Source organism: Asterias rubens, chromosome 6 (assembly GCF_902459465.1).
Source record: "Asterias rubens chromosome 6, eAstRub1.3, whole genome shotgun sequence".
Classification (NCBI taxonomy): Eukaryota; Metazoa; Echinodermata; class Asteroidea; order Forcipulatida; family Asteriidae; genus Asterias; species Asterias rubens.
The window spans coordinates 11,767,280-11,791,719 of NC_047067.1; the positions used below are offsets into that span (position 1 = coordinate 11,767,280).

At 37.6% G+C, this 24,440-nt stretch overlaps 1 protein-coding gene across 1 annotated transcript in view; it reads right to left on the reverse strand.

Annotated features, from left to right (window-relative positions):
* Positions 1–17,880, reverse strand: part of LOC117291180 (serine/arginine repetitive matrix protein 2-like) — a 56,520-nt gene extending 38,640 nt beyond the window's left edge. Inside the window, exon 1 of the mRNA XM_033772760.1 lies at positions 16,335–17,880. Coding sequence (XP_033628651.1) covers positions 16,335–16,398 — 64 coding nt within the window. The 5' untranslated portion in view covers positions 16,399–17,880. The remainder of the gene's footprint in view (positions 1–16,334) is intronic.
* Between the last annotated feature and the right edge of the window lie 6,560 nt (positions 17,881–24,440).

Genomic DNA, 24,440 nt, shown 5'->3' on the forward strand with positions numbered 1-24,440 from the left:
CTGTGCTTTTGCTGTGGTGCCCTTTTGCTATGGTGTTGCAATACCAACTTAAATGTTGCCCCATAGAAGTGCCCCTTTTTCAGAAGAAAATTGCTCCGCCCCTTCAAGAGACAAGTTCAAGGCCTGAACAGGTATTACAGTTGTCAATACTATGGGGAGTACAGGGAATATTACAATAAGCAGCTAATGTATAAGACAGAAGACAGGTCTATGATATTAATACTAGCGTCAGTAGCAAACTAATTCAAAAAGGTTGTTGCACATACTGTACATGTGTTTGTACAGTGTAAAATATGACAAACATTTTTAGAAAATAAAGAGTCATGCAATTTTTTTTTGTATTTTAAAAAAGCAGAGTTTCAATACACCATTCTCTTTAACCCAAACTTCTATAAAAAGCTATGAAATGTCAAAACTCCAAGCAATTTCATCATAAATCTGCTTATGACATTGAATGATATAACATGAGAAATATTCACTAAACTGTTTGACGTCCAAGGAGAATTACATTAATGAGCCGTTGCATGATGACATCAAGCAGCTGATGATAAAGCCCCACCCCCCCCCCCCACCTTCAGAGAAATAAGGAGCTTGCTCTAAGAATCACTAGTCATCGTCTACTTTAAATGTCTTCAAGACGCAGCCTTGGCACTGGCAGTGGGCGTTGTACAAAAACGTAGGCAGCCACTAACCATGTCCCTGGCCCCTCAGATCTGATATAAACTTGGGCATCATAAGCTAAGACAACCCAGGAAAACCTTTGGTGGGTCTCTAGGCATCATTTGAGAGTTAAGAAAATGGCTTTGCTGAATTTCCTTAAGTTTGTACCAATGAAGGAAGTAGAATAATTGGAATAATCCATTAATTTTCCTCACTGGTTTATTCTTAATCTATCCCGGTACAGCCTTCAAACAAAATACTGTACATTTTGTTTATGCAGGCCTTGCCTTGCACAGAGTATTTTAAATCATGAACTTCACTCCTTTGCAAAACATTTAGCAAGGACATTTTGTTTTTCAAAATGTTTCACCCCCAAACAAAGATGGCACCCTGAGCAAAGATATTGAAAAAATTAGTGGGACCGCCTTTATTAGGGCTTGCTCAGTGGAGGCCGATGAATCCATATTTCCATATAAAACAGGGACACTGAGCTAGTGTGTTGAACCACTTGCAGGGAATGTTGACTTGCATTTGGCTAGCGGACTAACTGTTTTAACCGCTACCAAACTGTGTAATTTTACTATACCAGCCAAAATGCCTCAAAGTTGTTTGTGCCCCAAGATTGAACCTATCAAAAATAAACACCTTCTAGTCAATGATTTATAACAGAAAGGGCAAGGGTTCATGTTGAACATACTGAACATGACAGTTCTAGCTTTGCCACAAGAGGCGACTTATAATGAACAATCTGTGCACACACTTGACCTTAACACACTGTTCCTATAATTTAACCATTAGGGTGCCTGCCTGCACCTTTTCAAGATTTATAAATTTAGTTCTAAACGCCTGGATTAATGTCTGATCTTTGAACAGGTCACGCAGCTGAGCCACTTCTCGTAAAACCGTCCAAAATGTTGTTTTTGTTTTAACTCCTTTCATAGTTCTTTGTATCAGATTTTTACTGTCCCTCTTTGTCAATTTTAGACATACATGTACATGTATGTAAATTTTCCATTTTTATATTTTTTTTAAGAGATTTGAACTGTAAATCAATTAAGCTTTTTAAGGGAATGGGGGCGATATATTTTAAAGCAGTAAGCATGGTCTTAATTTGACAAAAATTTTGCAGACTACTGCGAGTGAGTTTAATATTTTTAGTTAAATATCATTCACAACTGGAGGAGTTTATAAGATTCATAAATTCGCAAAAAGTATCAAAGTGGAAATTTGTTTTCTTCTGCAATGCTCGAAATTGGATATTAGATGGATCTAAAAAGGGAAAAGCTTGATAGTAAATGTAAAGGGTTGTTGAATGGGTCACCAGTCAATATCGGTGCAGCACTGGGCTCCTCTCTGATTTCAAACAGTTGAAAGAATCAAATCTCAGCAACGTACATTGAGCCTATATACAGTACAGTGTAGTAATAAAGCAGGAGCCTGAGACAAGGTGTCTCAATTTAGACAACTTGGTTTGTTTGTCATTCTTCTGAATGTCCTGCCAGGTAAATACCATTTGAAAATGTTAGTAAAATACATTTGTTCTTGAAATGTGTACACTCTGTTTTCTAACAAGAATCTGGTTGAAAGCTTACAAGTCACCGTTATTTAAAATTCTTATAATGTAGTTTTGGAACTCCTTGCTTTGGTGCATGTTTCCATCTACATGTACGTACATGTAGGCTTATCCTTCAATCTAGACTGTTTTTAAGAGGAACATCAATTCCTATCTCTGGCTCCGCTGCGTTATTTTTCATCTGAAATATTTGTATTCTTGTGTCCCCTGTTAGCCTTGTTTGGGGGAAAACTTGCAGTAAAAAAAAAAAAAAAAAGGGGGGACCATCAGGATAAATTACCACGTAAAATGAATACACTATATGTACAACTACATGTACATCAACCACAACCATTTCTGTCAGCCCAACATTATTACACACCCCACATAAGGGAACCACAAACTACAAAAGTTCACTGCCACTAAATCCGGTATCCTGACAGAAAGAAACGCACTTCCTGTGGAATGAACAAATGTTACACCACAAATCAAGGCCATTGCCACCCTTTAACAATACCCTCACTTCATGCATTACACCTCTCAAAATAGATCTATGAGGGGTGGCTTATTGTGTGGCATGGGGCGTGAAGTTTAATACACCAAACAGTGAGGTTTACAAGTTCAATGTCCTAGATTGAATTGCATGGTGAAAAGTACAGGGAAAAAATGTTTCCTTTTTTTTACACAAGGACCTGGGCCCAGTTTTATAGCTCTGCTGACCGCCGAATTCTGCGTTTACGATCACAATTCCCCGCTTACGTGCAAGCGCCGAATTTCTCCGCTAACCCCTGAAATAGGCTTGCCATAGGCTTGCTTGCCGTAAGCACAGAATTCCCTGCTTCCCTAAGCGCTGATTCTGTGCTTACGGTAAGCAGAGCCATGAAATTGGGCCCTGGTGACTTGATTTTTGAGAACAACTACATTTGAGATGGATAGTAACAAAGTCACAGACAATACTCAACAAGTGATAGGCCTACAATGTATTGTAATGTAATCTCATCAGCTAATCAGACCAGGCTCTCCGTTCCTAGAACTAGACGGAAAGTTGGGGATAGCTCATTCTCCATAGCTGCCCCTGGCCTATGGTATGAGCTGCCCCGCGGGTCTGAGAGAGGTGATCTTGTTGCCTGTGTTCAAAAGCCTCCTCAAGACATTTCTGTTCCCAAACCCATAGCTCGTTTGTTTTTCTTTTTGTCATAGTCTCATGTAAAGCGCTTTGTTCTCCGTAGAGCACTATATAAATGCTTTGTATTATTATTAATGTATGTCAAACAGCACAATTTCACCATAACATACAGTACTTCTAGTTTTTTAGTTTGTTTCTCCATGGTCCTACGTGTACAAGAGGATTTGAGATCCATCTGCAATACACTACTCCAGAAACGTGTAGATCTCTGGTTTGAATAAGAGAATTGGATTGAAATGGTTCATCCTGAGAGTCATTACATTGGATGGACAATCTTCTAACTAAAATAAGAAGTTCCAAATATTACTCCCTCCTTACTGGTAATTTTTTTAATGTAATTAAGGCACACTTTTAGTAATTACTCAAAATAAATGTTTGTTAGCATAAAACCTTACATGGCAACGAGCAATGGAGAGCTGTTGATAAAATATTGTCAGAAATGGCTCTCTCTGAAGTAACATAGTTTTTGAGCAAGGGGTAATTTCTCACTCAAAAAACTTTTGAAGCCTTTTATTGGGCATCTAAAATTGCAACAAGGGTGTTTTTTCCTTTCATTATTCTCTTGCAACTTCAATGACCAATTCAGTCCAAATTTCCACATGTTGGGATACACCAAGTGAGAATACTGGTCTTTGACATTAACCAAAGGTGTTCAGGGGTGGGTTTCACAAAGAGTTAGGACTAGTCTTATCTCGAGTTAGGACCAGTTACTCGTCTTAACTTAGGACTATCCATGCAATTTGTATATCTCTTAGGACTAGTCCTAACTCTTTGTGAAATCGACCCCTGTGCCTTTAACAAATTTAATTTCCAAATTCATACGGAGTATGAAGGAGTCATAGTACAGTCATTTGAGGATTCTCTCCTGCCATAGTCAAACCACCACAGGGTATGTGTATTTCATCCTCACAATGATGTAGACCCAGGGGATGTATTAATACTAATCATTGCAAATGGATTTACATAAATCTTCAGCCGAGGCACATATATATTCACACTGCTGACTGACAACCCCCAACGACATAGTTCGGTTTGTCCTTGGGTCCTTGTAATGGTTCAGTTTGTCCTGAGAGCTTGTGGCTCAGGCCTTTGTTTTCCCAAATGCAAAAAGGTGGGTTTTTCATTTCAGAGAGGTAGATTGTCTTGATCAAACAACACATACCGGTAACGGTAATGTATTACTATTAGTCCAGGAACTACATTATCACATTTACCAAACTGTTACTATAAAATCTGGGCTCAACCATGGGTCCTTTCTGTATAAGCCCCTTTCACAAAATAGCAATTTAGCAAGGTCCCTTGATAAATTGTAGCATGGTTGTACACCTCTACAAAATGTACCTCAGGTAAAAGGACAGCAATTTTTTTCTACTGTCCAAGTTCTCTTGCAAAGTCAGACATTGCTACATTTTACAACCATGCTAAAAGTAAGCAAGCAAGGAGCCCCAGTCAAATGGCTGTCGTGTGAATCAAGATTATGGCTCAACTAATTCAACTTCTCAGTCTTCAAAAACGTCTTGTTTTCTACATGTAGGTGGTTAGGACAGTACTTCATTGGTCTCCATCAAGTACCAATTAGGCTCTGAAAACAGGCTATATCTAGGCTTCACATTGCAAAACTAAACACAACAGTTCTCCTTTTTTCCTTTGCTCTATGATTTCCTAAACCCCCTGCCCAAAACCACCCCTCCTCCCACCCCAACAATTCCAGCAATAGCCTACATTTTTTCAGGGCTCTAAATTAACACTGAACCCCAGGCCCAAGGACAGTGTCTTTACATGTAGCATCCTGCCAGCAAACCAATGACTGGACCAGTCCGGTGGTGTCTGGTCTCGTGTGATTGAATAATACCTCACCCCATCTCATTAATAAATAAAAATTATGTACAAATGTTGACTTTGATTTAAGAGGTAGTTGTGCTCGTAATATGTACAGATATAAAATTTTAAAAAACAGTTTAATCGTGACACGTGTGTAGAGATTTGTTTTTCTCATTTTGATTCTGGAATTGTAAAAAAAATCTGGTATCAGCCAAAGTTATGGATTTCCCCCCAAATTTGAGTCAAGTTATTCATTTGTTTCTGGGACCTGTTTTCTTTGATATCTTGAGGTTGGAAAGGCAAAAACCTCATTAGTGCACAGGGGGGCTTTCCAATAGACATTGTAAACTTCACACTCAAAATCACATAATGAATATCTGTAACAAGAAACATGTTATCATCTGAAATAACCGGCAGAACTTAAAATTAAAAAACATTCCAAAAAAAAGATTTTCAGACTTGTAGACCAAGGAAACTGAAACATACTTTGCCAGAGCCACAAAACTGTTACATAACAGCAAACTTTGCAGCCTGGTGTGACACCATTATGGCTTCCTATGGTGTGAAAACCCAGGCCAGTAAAATAGGATTAGCTCCTCTCTAGGGGCAAGCCACTTCAATGACATTAAAGGGACATGTTGCCTTGAATTGGGCGAGTTTGTCTATGCATAGAGTCCTTAATTTACTCTATGGTCTATGAAAAGCATTTGAGAACCGATGTTATAAAATGATATGGTTAGAAATATGTTTTTAAAAAAAAGAATATAATGCTCCACACAAATACGCCTCGAAATTGCATTGTTTTCCTTTTATTTTACGAACTAACACGATCGGCCATTTTGTGTAGTCAAAAATTTGACTCCATAAAATGGCGTGCTGTGTTAGCTCATGATTTATAAGGAAAACTATGTAATTTTGAGGCATATTTGTGTTGGTCATTATATTCTACAGTCAAAACATCTTTCCAACCAATATACATTTTATAACAAATGGTTTCAAACGCTTTTCATCGACCAACTCGCCCGATCCAAGGCGCGGTGTGCCTTTAAGGCTTAACACAATCACAACACCACTCTCCTGGTAGCTAGTCCCAGCTCTACTACAAGGGGGAATTAACCTTACTGGGATTAGCCTTTAGTAAGTAAAGCCCAATTTCATAGACAGCTAATATTTTCTTTTACACTGGAGTGTGAAGAGAGTCTGATGGTCTGCTGAGGAATGTCTGCCCAAGGATATTTTCTCTGCCATCGAGCCTTGAGCAAGAGTACACTATCAATGTTTGCAAAAATGCTTCATTTATGTTGAGCTCGTTCGTAAACTTTATCTGAAAGAAGAGTCTAGAGATAGCCCTATAACTGGATACCACTTAACCGACTCTTCAAGAATACCTAACTAAAGTAGTTTAAAAAAGTTTTGTTCGTAAGTAACTGTTGAAAGTACAGTTTCAATACTTGTTGCGAAAAACAGCCATGACAGCTTCAACTTAGGCTACGGCCCGACACTTTTTACACTCGAATGATTGTCTTTCTTCTCACATGTTTAAACATTTAAACATGAAAGACATCTTCTGTCATTGCAAAAGTAGTCAAGAAGTTTTGATAGTGTACTGAAAGTAGGATATCATTTGATTTAAAAGACACATTAATTTAAACAATACGTGTAGGTACAAGTTGTCACTCTTTTCTTCAGTTTAAAGGACATCTTGGTGAGGAATTTTTTTTTCTCTATGTTAATAGTGCTAGTGGTTTTAATTGTTGTTTTCTTTAATATTTGTCTAAAGGGGTTTTTGTACTTTTTGGGGTGGTGTTTGGGGAGGCTTTCTGCTGTGGGTTTGGCATAAATCTGTGAGGGTGCACTCTGTGCCAATTTTATTTTGGTTTTTTTTGAGGGTTTTTAGTCCATTCTATGGTTTTTATTTTAAATTGTTGTCCCTTCCTCTTATCGCTGCGGTGTTTTGTTGTGGGTGTAGTTTTTTGTTTTCAATAGTCTGGTTTTGCTTGTGTTTTAAAATTTTCTTTTGTGTGATTTTTAAATGTTTCAGTGCAATCACCTTTTTATATTGTATAATTATATTTTTGTCGTTGGCAGGGGTCTGGTTTTACACATCTTTTGATGACAGTTTTTATACTTTTGTTTTAACCTTGACAGCCCCTGTACAACTTGTAACTATTGTGTATGTCTAAAGATTTAAAATAAATAATAAATAAATAAATAACATGTCACTAAGGTGCACTAAGGTGCACCAAGGCAAGTTCACATGAATGAACCATTGCAGGCCTATTATTCTGTCATGCCGGTATAGTAAGATCCATGGCTAGGTGGTGACACGTTAAAATGGCTTTGGACAAGCATCCCGAACAAAGATATTGACAAAGGACACCACCAACATAGGGCTACTACTAGATCAGTTGAGAGGCGCCAGCATGTTAATTCGGATGTCGCAGGGTCAAGTCACACCCGAACAAAGACGTATAACAAATAGTGACACCACCAAAAAGGGCGAAATAGCTCATTTGGAAGAGCGGCACAAGTCAATCTGGCGGTTGCAGGTTCAAGTCTTGCTCTAGTCAATTTGTTTTTGTTCAACCCTAAATTATAAAAAAATTCTCTTGTGGTTGATATGCCTGCAATGTTTAAACTTCCTCTTGAACAAATTGCTTGTGTTAGCTTATGCACCACAGCACTTCATATCCATCTCAATGTACTTTATAGCCCATCCATTTCAAACACCCACCCCTCTTATAAAAAATATCTTCCATTGACCAGACACAAAAATTGAACAGTTCAAACCATTACCTAAAATGCATGCAATATTTAAACTTTCTCCAGAACAAATTGCTTAAGTGTAATGTTATTTACACGTTTGAAGCAGCACTTCATGTAATCTCATTGTACATAGCCCATCCATTTGAAACACCCACCCCTCTTAAAAAACTGTCTTCCATTGTCCAGACACAAATTCAAACCTCTCATCCTTGTACCAAGTGTCGCCTGACAGCCGAAACCATTGACTCATTTTCACACTACAGTATTTTCCATAAGGTCACACTCCGTATGACATTAAAAATAGGGCAATCCATAAGCTCTAGTAGTTCATTGTATTAGCATCACAGTCTGACCTTCACAGTTGGGTTAATTCCCCTGAGCATGGGATTATTCAATATTAGTAAGGCCTACCACCCAAGGGGTTGCAACGATTATAATCAATGCACATTGTAGGACAGGCAATCTGGGCAAAACTTAACAGCAGGCCTGGGCCCAATTTCATAGCGCTGCTTAACGGTAAGCAAATTTTAGATGCTTACTGGGGCAGAGCAAGTGTATTTCACAGGTGCAAGTGTATTTCACAGGTTTGCAGAAAAACTTGTTTTTTTTTTTTTTGCAGTGTAAAAGCACCGGAAGGTTCGCACGCTTTTTCTTGTGCTTACGGTTAGCAGCTCTATGAAATTTGGGCCGGTAGGCCTATTGCTTCGTTTCTGAAAGGGCAAGTAAGGCATTTTCTCCTTGCCTAAAGGCACACTTTGAAGAAATTGTTTATTTCTACTGGAGCATTTCAAGGACACCAAGGCAATGACCAGGAGCATGGAGGCAATCGCCTCAGTTGCCTCCTTGAAGTATCAAGCCTGCAACAGTAAACCACACGACTACAAATCACTTTGGCCTCTCATGAAGAGAAGAAATAAACATGTGATCATCTCAGCGGGCCTATTTTGATCTACAGCTTATCATGCATTTTTAATTTCTCTCTGAACACAGTCTGGCACCGGTTACGGCCCTGTGGAGGTCGCCTCAAAGTATAATAATTAAATTCCTCACATTATCTGAGGCTGGTATTACGCTGTGGGATGATCATCATGCCCTTCCTGCTGTCATTAAAAATACACTCGTCAAAATTATGCCATTGGAAACCAGTGAAGTGTTAAGCTATAAAATTGTGCCTTATCAATGCGAGCTTTTGATGACAATGGAATAAAAAGGTGTAATGTAAACAGGAAATCACCAGATATCTGACATATAAAACATGCCTTGTTTGGTTTGCAGTTACGAGTTGGTATTTTTTTTATTCATTCAGATTGAGTTGAGGCTTCAACTTTTTACATTCGGGTTTTGAATTATCGTGGTTAGGCTTTGCATATATAAAATGATTCATCATCTTTTGATATTGGCCATTGCAGAAAAAAAAAACTCTTGCCGTAAGTGACCCCTGAGAGGGGCAGGATGTTGGTGCAGTACTCACCAAGACAAGTAAAGATGACTAAAGGCAATTGTAATTGTAACCCTCGATCCTCCCGACATTCATAAACTAAAGGAGAAATTGGTTTTACAAGACCCCGCCCTTCAGCTTACCCCCTTTAGCTTCCTTCCTTCACGGTTACACCCTCCCCCATCCCATCCTCAGCCTCACCGAAACAAATTGTACATCAGCAAAATTCTCATATTCCTTCCAAGGCCTACATGTATACCACGGTACCATCAGATATATATTTTGTATACGTTTCCAAGCATTTCTTTCTAAGCTCATTTGTACAATGAAACAAAATTACCAAAATACAACCTCCCCACTCCTAAAACTATCGTCTCCAAGAACGAGACAATAGCAGAACGAACCTCTCAGTTCTGGTAGGAGTACTACATACAAACCATAGCTCCACTAACCCAGTTGTTGGACATTCCAATACTACGGTATTATCCGATATTTCATTTGTACATGTATTTCCAAGCACTCTTTCTCAGCTTAATTTGTTCAATGGTGAAGCAAACTTTACAAATTATACACCCTCCCCTTCAGATCCACAACCTACGACCCCTCCTACACACAAATTTTCCATCATCTTTATGTCTCACCCTTCAAAAAACTATGGTACAATTTTGTATTTCCATGTGTCTCTCTCAGCTTACTTGTTCAATAAAGCAAAATTTACAAATTGTCCTTGGATAAACCACAATGCATAGTTACACCCTACCCATTCACAACCCACAGTATCCACTAGACCCAGTGGCTGGGGCGCTAGATTCCTTTTTTTTTTAATTTTGACATTATCGGTCATGTCAAAACTTCAAAAAAAGGAATCTAGCGCCCCAGTTACTGGCAGGGCTGTATGCTTCGTTTTTGAAAGGGCAAGGGCACCAAGGCATTTTCTCTTTGGCAAAGGGCACCAGGAAAAGTTTCCGTATGGCGCCACCACTTTTTCATTCGATATTAAATAATATAGTATCTAATTAACCTCAATGAGATATCCCTTTTTGTAAAAATGAGTGAAAAGGTGGTGGCGCCATACGGAAAGTTATCCGGGCACCATATGAGGAAATTGTAAATTTCTACTGGAGCATTTCAAGGGCACCAAGGCAATGATAAGGGGCAACGGAGGCAATCGCCTCTGTTGCCTCCGTTAAGTATCAGGCCTGCACTGGGTCTAAGTCTCCACCACCAACACAAATCGGCTCTAATTATTCCTTCCAATATACACTACCATCAGATATTTATTGTGTATTTCCAAGCATTTCTTTCATGAAGCAAAATTTATAAATGACACCCTCCCCATCCCACCCACAACCTAAAGCCCGGCAAATTTTTCGCTGGACGCCAACAATTAATATTCACCCTTAATAAGGTCAAATTACACTGAACTTTATTCTTACCTACATGTAACAAGAAGGGTTAACCGCATATTTATTTTGTATTTCCAAGCATTTCTTTCTCAGCAATATTTGTTCAATAATAAAGCAAAATTTACAAATTGTCCCTGTTATAGATAAATAAAGCAGTTCACAGTTAGCTAGCCTAGCTAGCTATCCTAACACAACCCACATTACCCAGTAGTAAACATCCCCACCAATCCCATGCAATAAGCATGAAAATCAATAACCAGCATTGTGCTACCATAAGTACTACTAATTTCATTGTAAACAAATACTCACACACAGTCACACTCCAGTTTCTACAGATTTGTTGCCAGATTTCATTCCAAATTCAGCTTGTCAGTAGTGTTAAATCCACAATTCATCAAGTATAATTTCTCCAACTTGGCTGGTCTTCCAGGCTTAGCATTATCACTCACACTATGTTTAATACATTTGGCATGATAGAGTATACATAGCATTGGTGTGTTATGACCAGAACCTGTATCTTTTCACTCAGCTGCTGCACACATACAACCACCAGTGCTAAATGCCCACAGGTTTTATCATTGTCTGCCTCATCAATGTGCACAGAGAATAAGGGGCCAGGCTGAAACAAAATGTTGTTTCTCAATGAAGCTCCACTCAAGGCTCTGACAAGAGTGTGTTATTTTTACAGTGTAGGGATTATCCTTGCAAATAGTTCCTCTAAATAAAATGACTGTTTTCTGCCTAAATAACAAGAAACCCTTGAGATAACCTTTAAGTTGAATTCATAATTTTTAAAGCACTTGTTTAAAATTGCTCAAAGGTCCACAAAATCTGAGGAATGTCTATAAAAAAAACTTGTGAACACAAATTTAGATTTCAAGGATACTGGGAGGTTCTCCTTTGGTACAGTACACCACCCTAAAGATTACAAACTCTCAAGAGGCTAAATGGGGGCACACCAAGCAACTACCAGCCATTAACCCAGTTAGCCCCCCCCCCCCCCCCCCCCCAACTACTCAAGATTAGCACTGTCATGGCTTGGGTGGGATACAAACCCACGACCGTTGCTTTTCTAGAGCAGTGTCTGAGACTGCACAGTAGCTAGAGTAAGTGTGAATCCTATATTATAGCAGTTGGGTACCACAACGATATTAATAGATGATAAATTTGTTCAGAATTATTTTGGTAATTAGGCATATAATTTATTCTCCCATTTCTTGCATACAGTGTTGAGTATCAGAAGTCTGCAAATAAATGACTTCCATTCACCACCTTCCCCCCCCAAAAAAAAAATAAAAATGTCACTGCTACACTGGTAATGGGTTCAAATCCCTTCCGTAACTTGGACAAGTATGGGTTAAAATTAAAAAAATTATGAGGAATGAAACTTCAGATGAGCCAACAAAAATGTCTAGGAGTGTTGGAGTTCCTCACAGAAAAAAACTCGGCAAACAAGTCACTTTGAAATAAATCCCCCCAAAAAAATGAAACTGCATTGTATACACACAAAAAGTTGAGTAAGGGTGGGTTTTTGTGTGTTTTATTTCACATTTATAAAGTGAAAGACGACATTAGTTTTTCCATTTCTTAAAAAATATAATTGTAATTTGTTTTAATATTTAGTCTAAGTGGTATTTTATGTCAGATACTGTCAAATTTGTGTTTGGTCTAAATATCATTATGTCGACCTGACCTGGCACTTTCAGTTTTGCCTGACAATTTTTGTTTTCATTGTTTGAAAATTATTCTTTCACTTTTGCCTGACAATGTTGTTTGTGATTATTTAAGCTGATGAGAAACATAAGTTTTTATTGGCCTTGCTCCAAAGGTGATAATATTGGACCATCCCATTTTTCCTTCCTGTGCACTGGCTTGGTTGGTTTCTCTGGTGGTGTTTATTTTTTCTGCACAGTGTTGTTGATGAAAGAGTGGGCCAAAAGAGGGCAGTACATAAGATCTTAATGATGTAGGGCAATAAGAGAGAGTCATATGTTGAGAGTCACTGGATCATGCGCAAAGGTGGGTGATGACAGATATTGGAAAAACAATAGAGGAGGCGTCAAACTTCAACACATAGGACAAGGAGAAAGGGAACTTTTTTACCAGATGCTAAATTTCCATCAGTGATAAAGAATTTTTTTTTTCCTGAAGACGAGCGGAAACGTCTAGACTACACCGGCTCTTTTCAGAGCAAGAACTCCTACAAAAGAAACTTACACATGGTTGTACCTGCAAGCTTACTATTTATTTATAGTTTCTTCCTATTTATCCACGCCATGCAAAGCTTCAAACCAGCCTACTCAAGATATTCCCGAGTCCTGTGAAAAAAATCCACAGGCATATACGTGTACAGGGGTGAGAAAATTGAAGATGTTTATTTCAAAAACACTTTTTTTGTAAACGAGATAAAAATACCCTCAAGTAGCAAACTTATTGTGGATATTAATTTAAGCTGGAGTTACTGCTTGCACACAAAATAAAACTCACTTGAATTTATATTGAAACCAAATTTGAGACAATGACTTACCCTTAACTTCATTCTAAAGTCAGGAATTGAAACCCAACTTCCAAAAGAACAATAACACCGATTAATAGTCGTGACTTTTCATCATCACAGGATAATATCCAATGTTTTCAGTATTTGATACCTCAGAACCAAGCCACATTAAATGAAAAGTTATCTGACCTTGGCAGTAATGAAGACGAGTAACAATGGTAAGTTACAATAACATCGCAGATTCGTTTTCCACGTCAAACAGGAAAGATATCACAACAGAATTATCACCAAAACATTCATTTCCTACTGTCGCTTGTGGATCTAACCATAGCAAACACCTCTCCACTCTGTAGCCCTGAAGACAAGCAGAAACTAAATAGCCCGATAGGGCAGAGGAAACAGAATGGCAAACGTGATAACCGCTTCAAAGGTCGATATTTAGTTGTACGTGTGACATTTTGGGGTAACCCTCACTGCAGTGTTGCCTCACTGTCTGGTTGCAGAGCATCAGGAAATACAAAATGATCTCTGACTTGTACCAAAGTTCATTTTTGATCACTAAAGAGCAAAACCACAGTTGATGATCAGATTGGCACTATTATTGGTACTGCAATTTGTTTTGTACGTGTGTATACGCACAGCCCAGGTCGAAATTCCAGTTGAACCTAGTTATTAAAAACTGGGTTTAACTGGAACTAGTTGAAACCAGTTGATAAACTAGTTAAACACAGTTAAAACCAGTTGGTTTAATATGGAAAATGGACAGAGACCAACTGGTTTATAATTTCAACCTAGTTGAACACAGTTAAACCTAGTCCAAACCAGTTGGTTAATATGGAAAATGGACGAGTTTGATCACTATCCAGTTGAACCAGTTGACCCCAGTTAACTAGGTTCAACTGGAATTTTGACCTGGGAGCTCGGAGCGGTAAAAACAAGTTCAAGGTCATCCACTACATTTACCAGCTTCATCCACTCCCAGTTAAGAACACATCTTAAACAAGACGAGCCTCAGCCGCCACAGCTGATTCAAATTATTTTTAAAAGGTAAACCCAAAATTCCAAACCAGCTGAATATTATTGTCACCGAGATGTGGGTTTATAAAAAAAAAAGAGCAGTGAGGTAGCCTATGCCATAACAGTTAGATGTATTTTATACAGAATTGATAGGAATAACATGATTCGGTGGACTGTGAAGTTCAAATGCCAACTTGAAGCATTTTTTTTTTCTACAACATTTCCATCTGAAATTGAGTCATTTTGGAGAAAACTCACTATCTGAAAAACCTTTAAAAAAAAAATGCAACACCTGATTTCAGTTGTTACAACCATGGAGGAAGGAAATAAAGGATGTGTTTAAATCAGGGTTATTCATTAAGTTCTCCTTACTCGCATGATGGATTAAATTTTCAATTTCAATTTCCAATTTCTTCTTATCTTACGCCGCTCTCATTTTTGTTATTCCCTCGTGGAAATCGTAGTCCACGCCCACATTTTTGACAATTACCAAACATGTTCAGTGCCTTTATAAAAGAAGAGTCTTTCTTGAAGGCTAAATCAATAATACATTTTTTAACTTAACTTAAATCAAGTCAAGGTTGTACTCCATGGTCTCACTGGGGAATCCTTGGTCAATTAAGGATAACAGCAAGGCGAGATCACAATCCCTCTCAGTCCAAAGATTTCCTTTTTTAAATCACTCAGTCATTATTGCCACCTGTACCTGTCTGTGGTCATTAGTACAACCGGTCATGGGTGAACAACTTAAGACTGGTACTGCCGCCTTCAAGGATGTAGAAATTTTTATCTCTTAGTGGAAGGTTTGACGCCAGAGTTGTAATGCTCAGAGATGCTCAGAGGTAATCAGGATCGCTTGTTTGGAATTATGTTCAGCACCAATGGACTGCCCATCTTTAAGAAATTTTGTTTAAGTTAAATAAAATACAAAATATGAAGGGAGTTTTAAACTGGATTCTTTCTTTTGGCACGCCCGAACAAGATATTGACTAAATTGGAAATTTACCAACATAGGCCTAGATAGCTCAGTTGGTTAAATGCCAGTACGTTAAGCCACAGGTCCTTGGTTCAAGTCTCGCTTAAGTAATGTTTCTTTGTTCAAACCCACGGTTTTTATTTTTAAGTATAAATCTTGTATTTGTCTTAAATGAATGTGAGAATCTTGTCAGGAAGGTCAACATTTCTTGAGATAAATTTTGTCTTCTTTTGATGAAAGAACACATACATGTATTTGCCGATGAGTATCCGTACTGGTACGAATTCTTTTAAATTATTTTTGTAGCAGATATAAAATTTGTAATAAATAACATTAGCCTGATGCCCAATGCTTTATCAAAATTCTTAAAATACCAGTTCTTTATCTGTTGGTATAATCACATTAAACATCTACACAAGACACAATCCATTTGGCACTTCTGGCAGGGGTGTTTTGCTGCATGTTAAATCATAAGCCACTCAAATTTCAAAACTAGTTTCTCTATTATGTAAGAAACTTTGAAAACAGAATACAGCTCAATCTTTTCGAAAACACCTTCAAAGTTAAAAGCATAATGCTACAGATATGTTACAGATATTATACTTTCGATATCAATTTATAAATCCCTTTCGAAACTGACGGTAAAATTCTAAATAATCTGGGGTGGTTTAGGCCCAAGTTTCTTTTATTTTAAGTCAAATTTTCAAAAGGACTAAACTTTTCTATATAGGCCTCATCTTCTCATAACAGTTATGTCATCAAATTAATTTGTTCACATTCTCTGAAACTGTTTGAAGAAAGAAACGGTCAGAATAAAAATCGCTTTCGTGTTGAACAACTTTTTGTTATATTTTTTTGCATGACTTAAAAGAAGTAGTGTGCAACTTTGGAATGAATTTTGTAATGAATCTGAGGATAATTTTACAATTTCCCAAAACATATTTGGTTGTTCACAACTTCACATGAGTTATCAAACTATACTGCAACATTTGTTATAATGGAAAGACTCACCTACCTATGTACAACTCAATATGTTCCATGTTGTCGACCGGTGTCTCACAAAACTCACTATCCATCATGGAATCAAGAGTGTGTATTGGCTGAAAGTTTCTCCAACTCGCAGCAAATCAAACCAAGATGCCTTGTTCTTATCACCATTGACATTCAAGCACCAAGAATGGTGTACTAACTAACGGTCATGTTCTTGACTCTCAAGGATGGATAACTGTTTGATGATCCAATCTTGATACGTCATACTCAGTTGTAACAGACTGAGATTTATCATCTAGTTGAATGAACGTAACATTCCAATCTTTTATGGGAAGTTCTTCAGTTGCTTTGAGAACTTTGATGAAATTCAAGTAAAGGGTAGTAGAATTTTATTTTCTCAATGTGTCAATGCTACATCTATGCGATTTCCGGTGAAACAGTCACATTTTCTCATGGACAAGTCTTCTCATTGCAGTATTAGTCCAGAAAATATGACAGAAGAGTGTTACTTTAAAGTATAACTCTTGAAGACTTTTTCAAATGGATCCGTTTCTGCCAAGATCACTTCGGTTCACTTTGCTCTTTACAGCTTACGAGTGTCATCCGATAACATCCCGAGGCATAAACCAGCTCTGCTGAGATTTCTTGAAAGTGATGTTGATGTTTACTTGAAAAAGATATCTTAACTTCCAAGGAGACAGTCTGGAAGTTTTCCCACGAGTTATCACTGTGTCGTCATGACAACTTTTCAGGTTGTCAGATCCAATTTGTTAAGTTGAGATGGCACATGAAAGGAACATAAACGGCATCACTTTTTACGCATTTGTGGAGATCATCATTAGGAGAGATATTTTCGGATTCCTGACAAATCTGGAAAATATTGACGTATGGCTGACAGATGATGAACACCTCTGGATGACTGTACTAAAGAGTGTTGGACCAACTCCATTAGGAATGTATTACTGATCATCTAAAGATCAGCAGTTGAACTCGATGAGTAAATAACAAGAAGACTGCATTCCAGAAAAAGATCAATGAAAGGTCTCAAAGACAGATTCCTCAGAAAGGTTCCTTGAAGTCAAGCATAAAAAAGATAAGATTCAGAGCATCAGTGGATCCAACAAATCGATAGAGCCATCCTTCCAATCCAAAACTAAAGACTTTCTCAGTTGTAAGGCTTTAACTATAGCAATCATGCACATTTCCTACAAATTCTTGAAGTATGTCCTTTGATGAGCAGTTGTTTTTAACCCTGATAAAAGAAACCTCAAAGGCTCACAAATCACGCAGAGCAGCTGATTTAAAAGCTGGCACACTGAAGAACAAACCAGTGATGATGACAAAAAATCAACATCAATACTTTTTACTGATGGCCGTATAGAATGGCCTCGAGATGAAATTATCATTTGATCTCCTGCCATCAAAATGTAATTTACTTTGATTTAAATCCATTAGCAGTAAGGAATAATTGATATTCATCTCACCATGTCTGGACATAAAATACTTTAAAAAAAGAAATCAACATTATTAAGTGTTTCATCAACTGTCAAAGGTACATTGTAGACTCAGCAATTAAAATGAAGTGGCGCCAAATACATTTAAATGATTTTAGTTATTTGTCCTGAGTCCTGACCCCACTTAATTTTGATTCAGCGAGAGATGGACAAAATAGCTCATAGTAAATTTGCAGGTGTGAGCTGGGCAGAGAGAGATAATCTGCACTGCCTTTCTTTTTAAAAATGAAAGCAGTCTTTCTTAATTTCAACACCTTGCAGCATCAATGACAACTGAGAAGAAAATAAGCAAAAATGAACGTTCCTCTCAAACCTCTCCAGGAAAAACTTTAAACTTTGAATTTTTAAACCTCAGGAGAACCGTAGATAAAGGACCACAGTCAACCAATAACAGACAATCTTGAAATAATGAGTTTGATAAATGGTGTAATTGCTCTATGATGAATGGAAAGGCCCGATGCCTGCTGAACTGGCATGAGGTTGTTTGTACAGTGGAGCAGCTGTAGCATTAGGAACGTTTAGCCGAGAATGAAAGGAGCAATAACCTGGCTGTCAAACCCTGAGCTCAGACGGTATTGATTGCTTGATGAGATGAACCCTTGTTCAAAAGATCCTCCCAGACAAACATCAGCAAACTGAAACCTTGATTTGGGTTCCTTTATCTACTACTCATTAACTCATGAAAATGTAGAGTGCTGACTGATCCTAGAAATGTGTTCGTAGTTCAGTTGGTACTCTGTAGTTTAGTAGGTACTCGAGCTGTTGTCAAACCTGAAGGGCACACCTTGATGGACTCATACGTTTAACTGTAGAGACAAACTTTCAACTCAGAGAACAGTCTCAACACATTGGTCTGGTGGAATAGCTCAATACTGAAATTATCCATTTCATTAAAAACAGCAATCTCTCACATTTTACCGGCGAAAATCAATCCAGAGAGTTGAAACCAACGGTTCTTCTTTTCAGAACCACCCCAACTCATTTCGAGATAGTCATTACATGGTGTTACCGCAAGCCTTTGCACATCGTAAATCGTAATGCCACCATACAAAGTTTCAAATCCTGCTAACCATAGGTCGTCAATAAAATTATTCCATATAGCTCTTCTCTGATTGCAGGCTTAAGAGTGATCTCGGAATTTGTTTGTCGCTGTGTTGGTACCCTCTGTAGTTCGAGTCGGTACTCCTGCTTAAGAACTTCCAGAAAATTACTCAACACAATGGTCTTGTAGACAGCTCCATACTGAAATATTCATTTCATTAAGCAGCAATATCTCACATATTAGCGACGAAAATCAATCCAGAGGTCGCCAGTAAAATTCTGCAATAGCTCTTCTCCGATTGCCGGATTGACGATGCAGAGAACACCCTCTTTAATATAACGGGGATTATATCAGTATTCAATTGTGTATTCAGAAAATGCAATGGAAAAGAACTGCTTACTACTCCAACCTACTCTGCAAATGATTTGGACTAGCCAGGCAGCTTGGCATGATGCAGGTACCACATTATCAGAACGAGAAACACCCCTACAAAGATATATTCAATTGAATTGAGACTCAATCCCAGACAGCCTAAAGGGTATTAAGACACGGATGAATCAGTGCAGACAATTTTCCCCTCATAGCTTTGTTTTTCATGTTGTATTTCAGAAAAGAAAAGAAAAAAATCTTATTTTTATCAGGGATTATTGCCAGCAAGTATAAGGTGTGCCTTAAGCCAACCAGGCTCCCGCAATCTGATTTCGATTGTGCCAGGCCTTCGACAGTTATTCCATGTGTATGCCTGAAAGGCACACTTCTCTTAATGAAGCTTATCTTTTCCACACAAAAAGTAAGCGGGTACTTATTGAAAATGGTTGATCTTGCTTTTTCAATAAAGACAGACGCATGAAGTGCATTCCAGAATGGCTGACAATGATGAACTTTTCCTTGATCATTTAAAAATGGTTGATCTTGCTTTTTGATAGCGACAGACTCTTGAAGTGTACTCGTGAATGGCTGTTAATGATGAACTTATCCTTAGATTTTGAAGTCTACTCTAGAGACACCTTGCTGGTGTTATTATTTCCATCCTCCAATTAAACACAGGGTCCAGGAGGAATCCTTCTCCCAAAGTGGTCCTTCAGATTGTCAGGAACAATGTCCTGTTTTCAATTCTAATTCTAAACGTTTTTTTCTTTACTCCTCGCGGGCAACAGAATGAATTTGTTCCCAGCAACATTCAGGTGAAAAGTACAACAGCTTCCTCCATGGCGAGAAAATGTCACGGCTTAACATTGCAGACAACATAAGGGCCCATTGGAGGCAACTTGAGCACAGAAAAGTTTAGTCCTTGCAGGGGTATTGACAACATAAGTTTTTAATTCAAGCGTCATTTAGGTGAAAAAATACAACAGCTTGTTCCATGGTGAGAAAACGTCACAGCTAAACATTGCAGACAACATAAAGGAACATCAAAGGCAATTTAAGCACAGAAACAGTTTGCTCTGAGCAGTGGTATTAACAACAATAAGACTGAATTGTTCCAAGCGCCAATAATGTTAAACAGCTTCCTTTATGGGGAGAAAATGTCACAGCTAAACATTGCATTGCAGACAACATAAGCGCACATTGAAGGAAATTGAAGCACAGAAACAGTTTGGTCCTAGCAGTTGTTATTCACAAAGTCTATCGAGCTCTAACCTAATAATTCTCCATGAAAAAGAAAACAGCACAAAATGAATTTCAAGGCCTTCTTGTATGCAAATCTTTATGACTGACAGACTCTTTTCAAAAGAGACAAATAGTGTCCTCCCAAAATGGAGGCCTCGACTCTGGATCCGATTTCAAATTTCAAATATGATGTTTACGTAGCATCTACCGTGCTTTCTAATCTTGCGTTCAATAATAACTGAAGCAAAGGAACAATAGGGGTGGGGGAGTTCAACATAGCACAATAGGGATAAGGAGTGGCGAACCAGACTAAATTGATTTGTTATCCCTTCTCTGTTGGGACCAGCAGACAGCGTGAATGGAATTTTTTTGGACTATCAGACAATTGTTGATCCAACCAACTGGGTGGAAGACTTTGCTTTCTTTGGAACCTGATATTTTGAAGACTTAAGGTACTTGGGGGAGGGGGTCTGTAGCTCGCAGCCAATGGATCTCCTTATGGGAGTTCATTGCACACAATTCTCCACAGACATTGTTAACGTTTGGAGAAATATTACTGAATAGTCTCCGTTCCAAGACCCTTTTGACTTGCTCTTCGGGGTTGTATCCTACCAGTAGAGGGCACTTTGTGTCCAATGAAGTGGACTATATCCTATTTTAAGTACCTGTGCAAATGCACTATACATGTACATCGTTGATCAAGTGATTAGTAACACTAACATAGAGTTACATCTGCCTCGGAACAAGGATACATGTAGCTTTTTTCTCTGGTAATTTTATGGGTGACAAAGGGTCTAAACTAATAATAATAAGTATTATTATAATAGTTGTAGCTTCTTATATAGCGCACATGTCCGTCACACAGTGACGCTCACTGCGCTGTAACATAAAGTATATCCTGCAAGATTTGGGACTATGTTTTTGATATACACATGTATGAGACCTAATCCTGATAGCACCATGTAATACTTTACAAGGTGCTGTGGCGCAATTTGCTGCCGATCGGACCAGGAACACCGGGGCGAACACTTCTCTTTTTCGATAAGTGCACTAGGTTCTTTACATGCGCTACATAACACATGGGACCAACGGCTTAACGTCCCAACCGAAGGACGAAGCAATGGTGAAGTATCTTGCTTAAGGACACAAGCGTCACGGCTGGGGATTCGAATCCACACTCTGCTGATCAGAAACACCCATTGGCAAAAGTGTCCACAGTGTAAACAAAAGTAGCTCCAAGAGTAAAGCGTCTTTAAATCTTACTTTGACGACAATAAACGCTACTTCACCAGTTCTTTTCAGACCCACCACGACAATGCTCAAAAGAGATTTACACATACTGCGAACCTCTCCTAATTACTTTCACCTAACAAACGTGATATTTCTCAGACCTGGAGTGGATTTCACAAAGAGTTAAAGATGCTATGTCAGATTTTTGGCCGATTTGACCCAATAAAAATTATTTAAAATTCAATAGGTATTTTGATGGGGGTCAAGAAAGTTACAAGCTTTCATTTGAGCCATTGCTCGAGAAAAGTCTGCCAATTATTAGTAGCAGTGAAATAAAATGCTCAAAATTATTTTTTTTCGGGATCCCGACAAAAATGACCAATTCTTATGTGTTTTAAAAGAAACGTTTTAAATTTTGTTCATGGTTCCTGATCATTAAAAGTAAAGTTTTTTTTTGTTAGAGCGGGTGATACTCTTTGAAATACCATTCACTCACAAAAAAATCTATTTTTTAATGTTTGGGGCCAAAAAACTGACATAGCATCTTTAAAACTAGTCTTATCTAGAGTTAGGACAAATTACTCGTCTTAACTTAGAACTCGCCTTTTTTTTTTTTTTAGGGGGGGGGGGTGTTTTGATAAAATAAGTCACACTTAGTCATGCATTACAGCCTCCCTGTAACTGTCGTTTAATTTCCATGCAGTACCTGTACTATACAAATGTTGTTGAGTAAATATAAAAAAATGAATACAAGATTGGTAATTACTATTAATATATTGTGTCATCTACTGTATTAGGAATGCTGATGTGGTAAAAATGATGTTGACTTTCTGTCGGTTTGGATACCTGTAGAATTCAATTGTATAAATATGCAGCAATAAAAAATAAGAACAAAATTGGTCCACGTTATAAAGTGCAAGTTGGCTTTTAGAGTTGAGACACCTTGGTTGAAAGTCAACAACTTTGCAGGGGAAAAAATTCGTAGAAAAAGCCAGGGATTTTTGGCATGGATCAGCGAAGGCTAGCAAAACATTTATTGGTAAAAACAGATGTTCTGACCAAACTCAACGTTTTTTTTGCAAACTTTCAATGAATAAAGAATCACCCATGATTCGTTGCTTTATAGCAAATAAATTCAACACTAGTTTTGAATGGTTGTGTGAGAAAGTAACAAACTGTGATCATCATTTGTTGTTTTGCACTCATGGCCTTCCATAGTTTTCCAACCTTGGTTTTCAAAAACTCAGACTATGACTTTGCGATAGAAAAGTCTATTGGCTATGTGTTGGCTAATGAAACTGATGTCTGGTTACCCAATAAGTCTTTGTGACTTCCGTACTGGGCACCAGACTATTTGACACTTGCCTCACACTGATGATTGTTCTTACTATAGGAAAACGTTGTTTTAAAGGATTTGGGCACTTTTTGTAACACAAAACACAATGTCCACAGATTTACATTAAACTTGCACCGTTTGAAGATAATAATAGTAGAAAGCGTACTTGAAAATATTAGTTGTTGAGGTGCTGTATTTTTTGAGAGATGATTAAAACAATGTCATGAAAATACGTTTTTACATGCTAAAATAATTTTCGTCTCATGATCACTGAGACGAAATTTTTGTTCATGACATTGTTTTACTCATTTCTCAAAAACACCAGCACCTCAGCAAGTAATATTTTCAGAGAAGCTTTCTAATATCATTATCTTCAAACTGTGTAAGTTTCACATAAATCTGTGGACATTGTGTTTTTTGTCCTACAAAAAGTATATAGAACCTTTAACAGGAAAAACCATTATGTCGAATATGACTTCTTGGAAACTATTCATAATTAATGATACAGGCAAAATCTATTTACAGACTACAGCTCTAATGGTACAATGGTGTAGACACCTATCAGTAACTTGAATATATTGAATTCCAAGAGAGAAAAATTATACACAGTTACAATCTAAACGATGGCTAGCACTATAAAGCATCATAAAGAATTTTTTAACAACGGCAACATTAGAACAATACTTTTTTTTGTGGTATTATTTTTAAATTCAAACCATGTATTATATAAAAATCAGTTTAATGCCGACTGCATGCTTTTATGAAAGTTTTTTTTCCACAGTGAGTAATTTATCAAAGGAATTTGAACTGTGGTCAACTTCAGATATGAGAAACTTTGCTTTGCATTAGCGGCCATCCTGGTCTTGTCCCCTGTTATGCAAAACTAAAACAACTCACTTAGCAAAAAATGAGGCCCAACTATTTTTATCCCTCTGACCTCTGTCAGCATCATCAGCAGACCAAACAATGTATCTTCTGCTACCGTTCAACAGATTTCTCTTTCTCTAAATTAGGACTTTTTTTTGCCAACCCACCCAGTGGTTAAGTTACTACTAAATAACTACTATAGACTAAATGAGTAATTAGTAATTGTAATTTGTAATAGATTCCTACAAAAAAAACCAAAATGAATTTTAGAAACAAAAGATAAGATTCATTTCACCGACATGTTTGTACAAATCCAGATATTAATTCTGCAAACAAGCAAAAGGTTTTACAAGTTTGCGATTCAAACTTGATATCTTTCTTCTTGCTGTAAATTAAACGATTAAATAATTGGCATAGGCTATATTATTTGCATAGAAAAGTCTAGGTGGTAGGTGGTAGAAATCTTTAGAACTGTCAACTCATGTGTTATGGTTTGTGTATTTTAATTAACTGCTACAGTTCACACGTGAA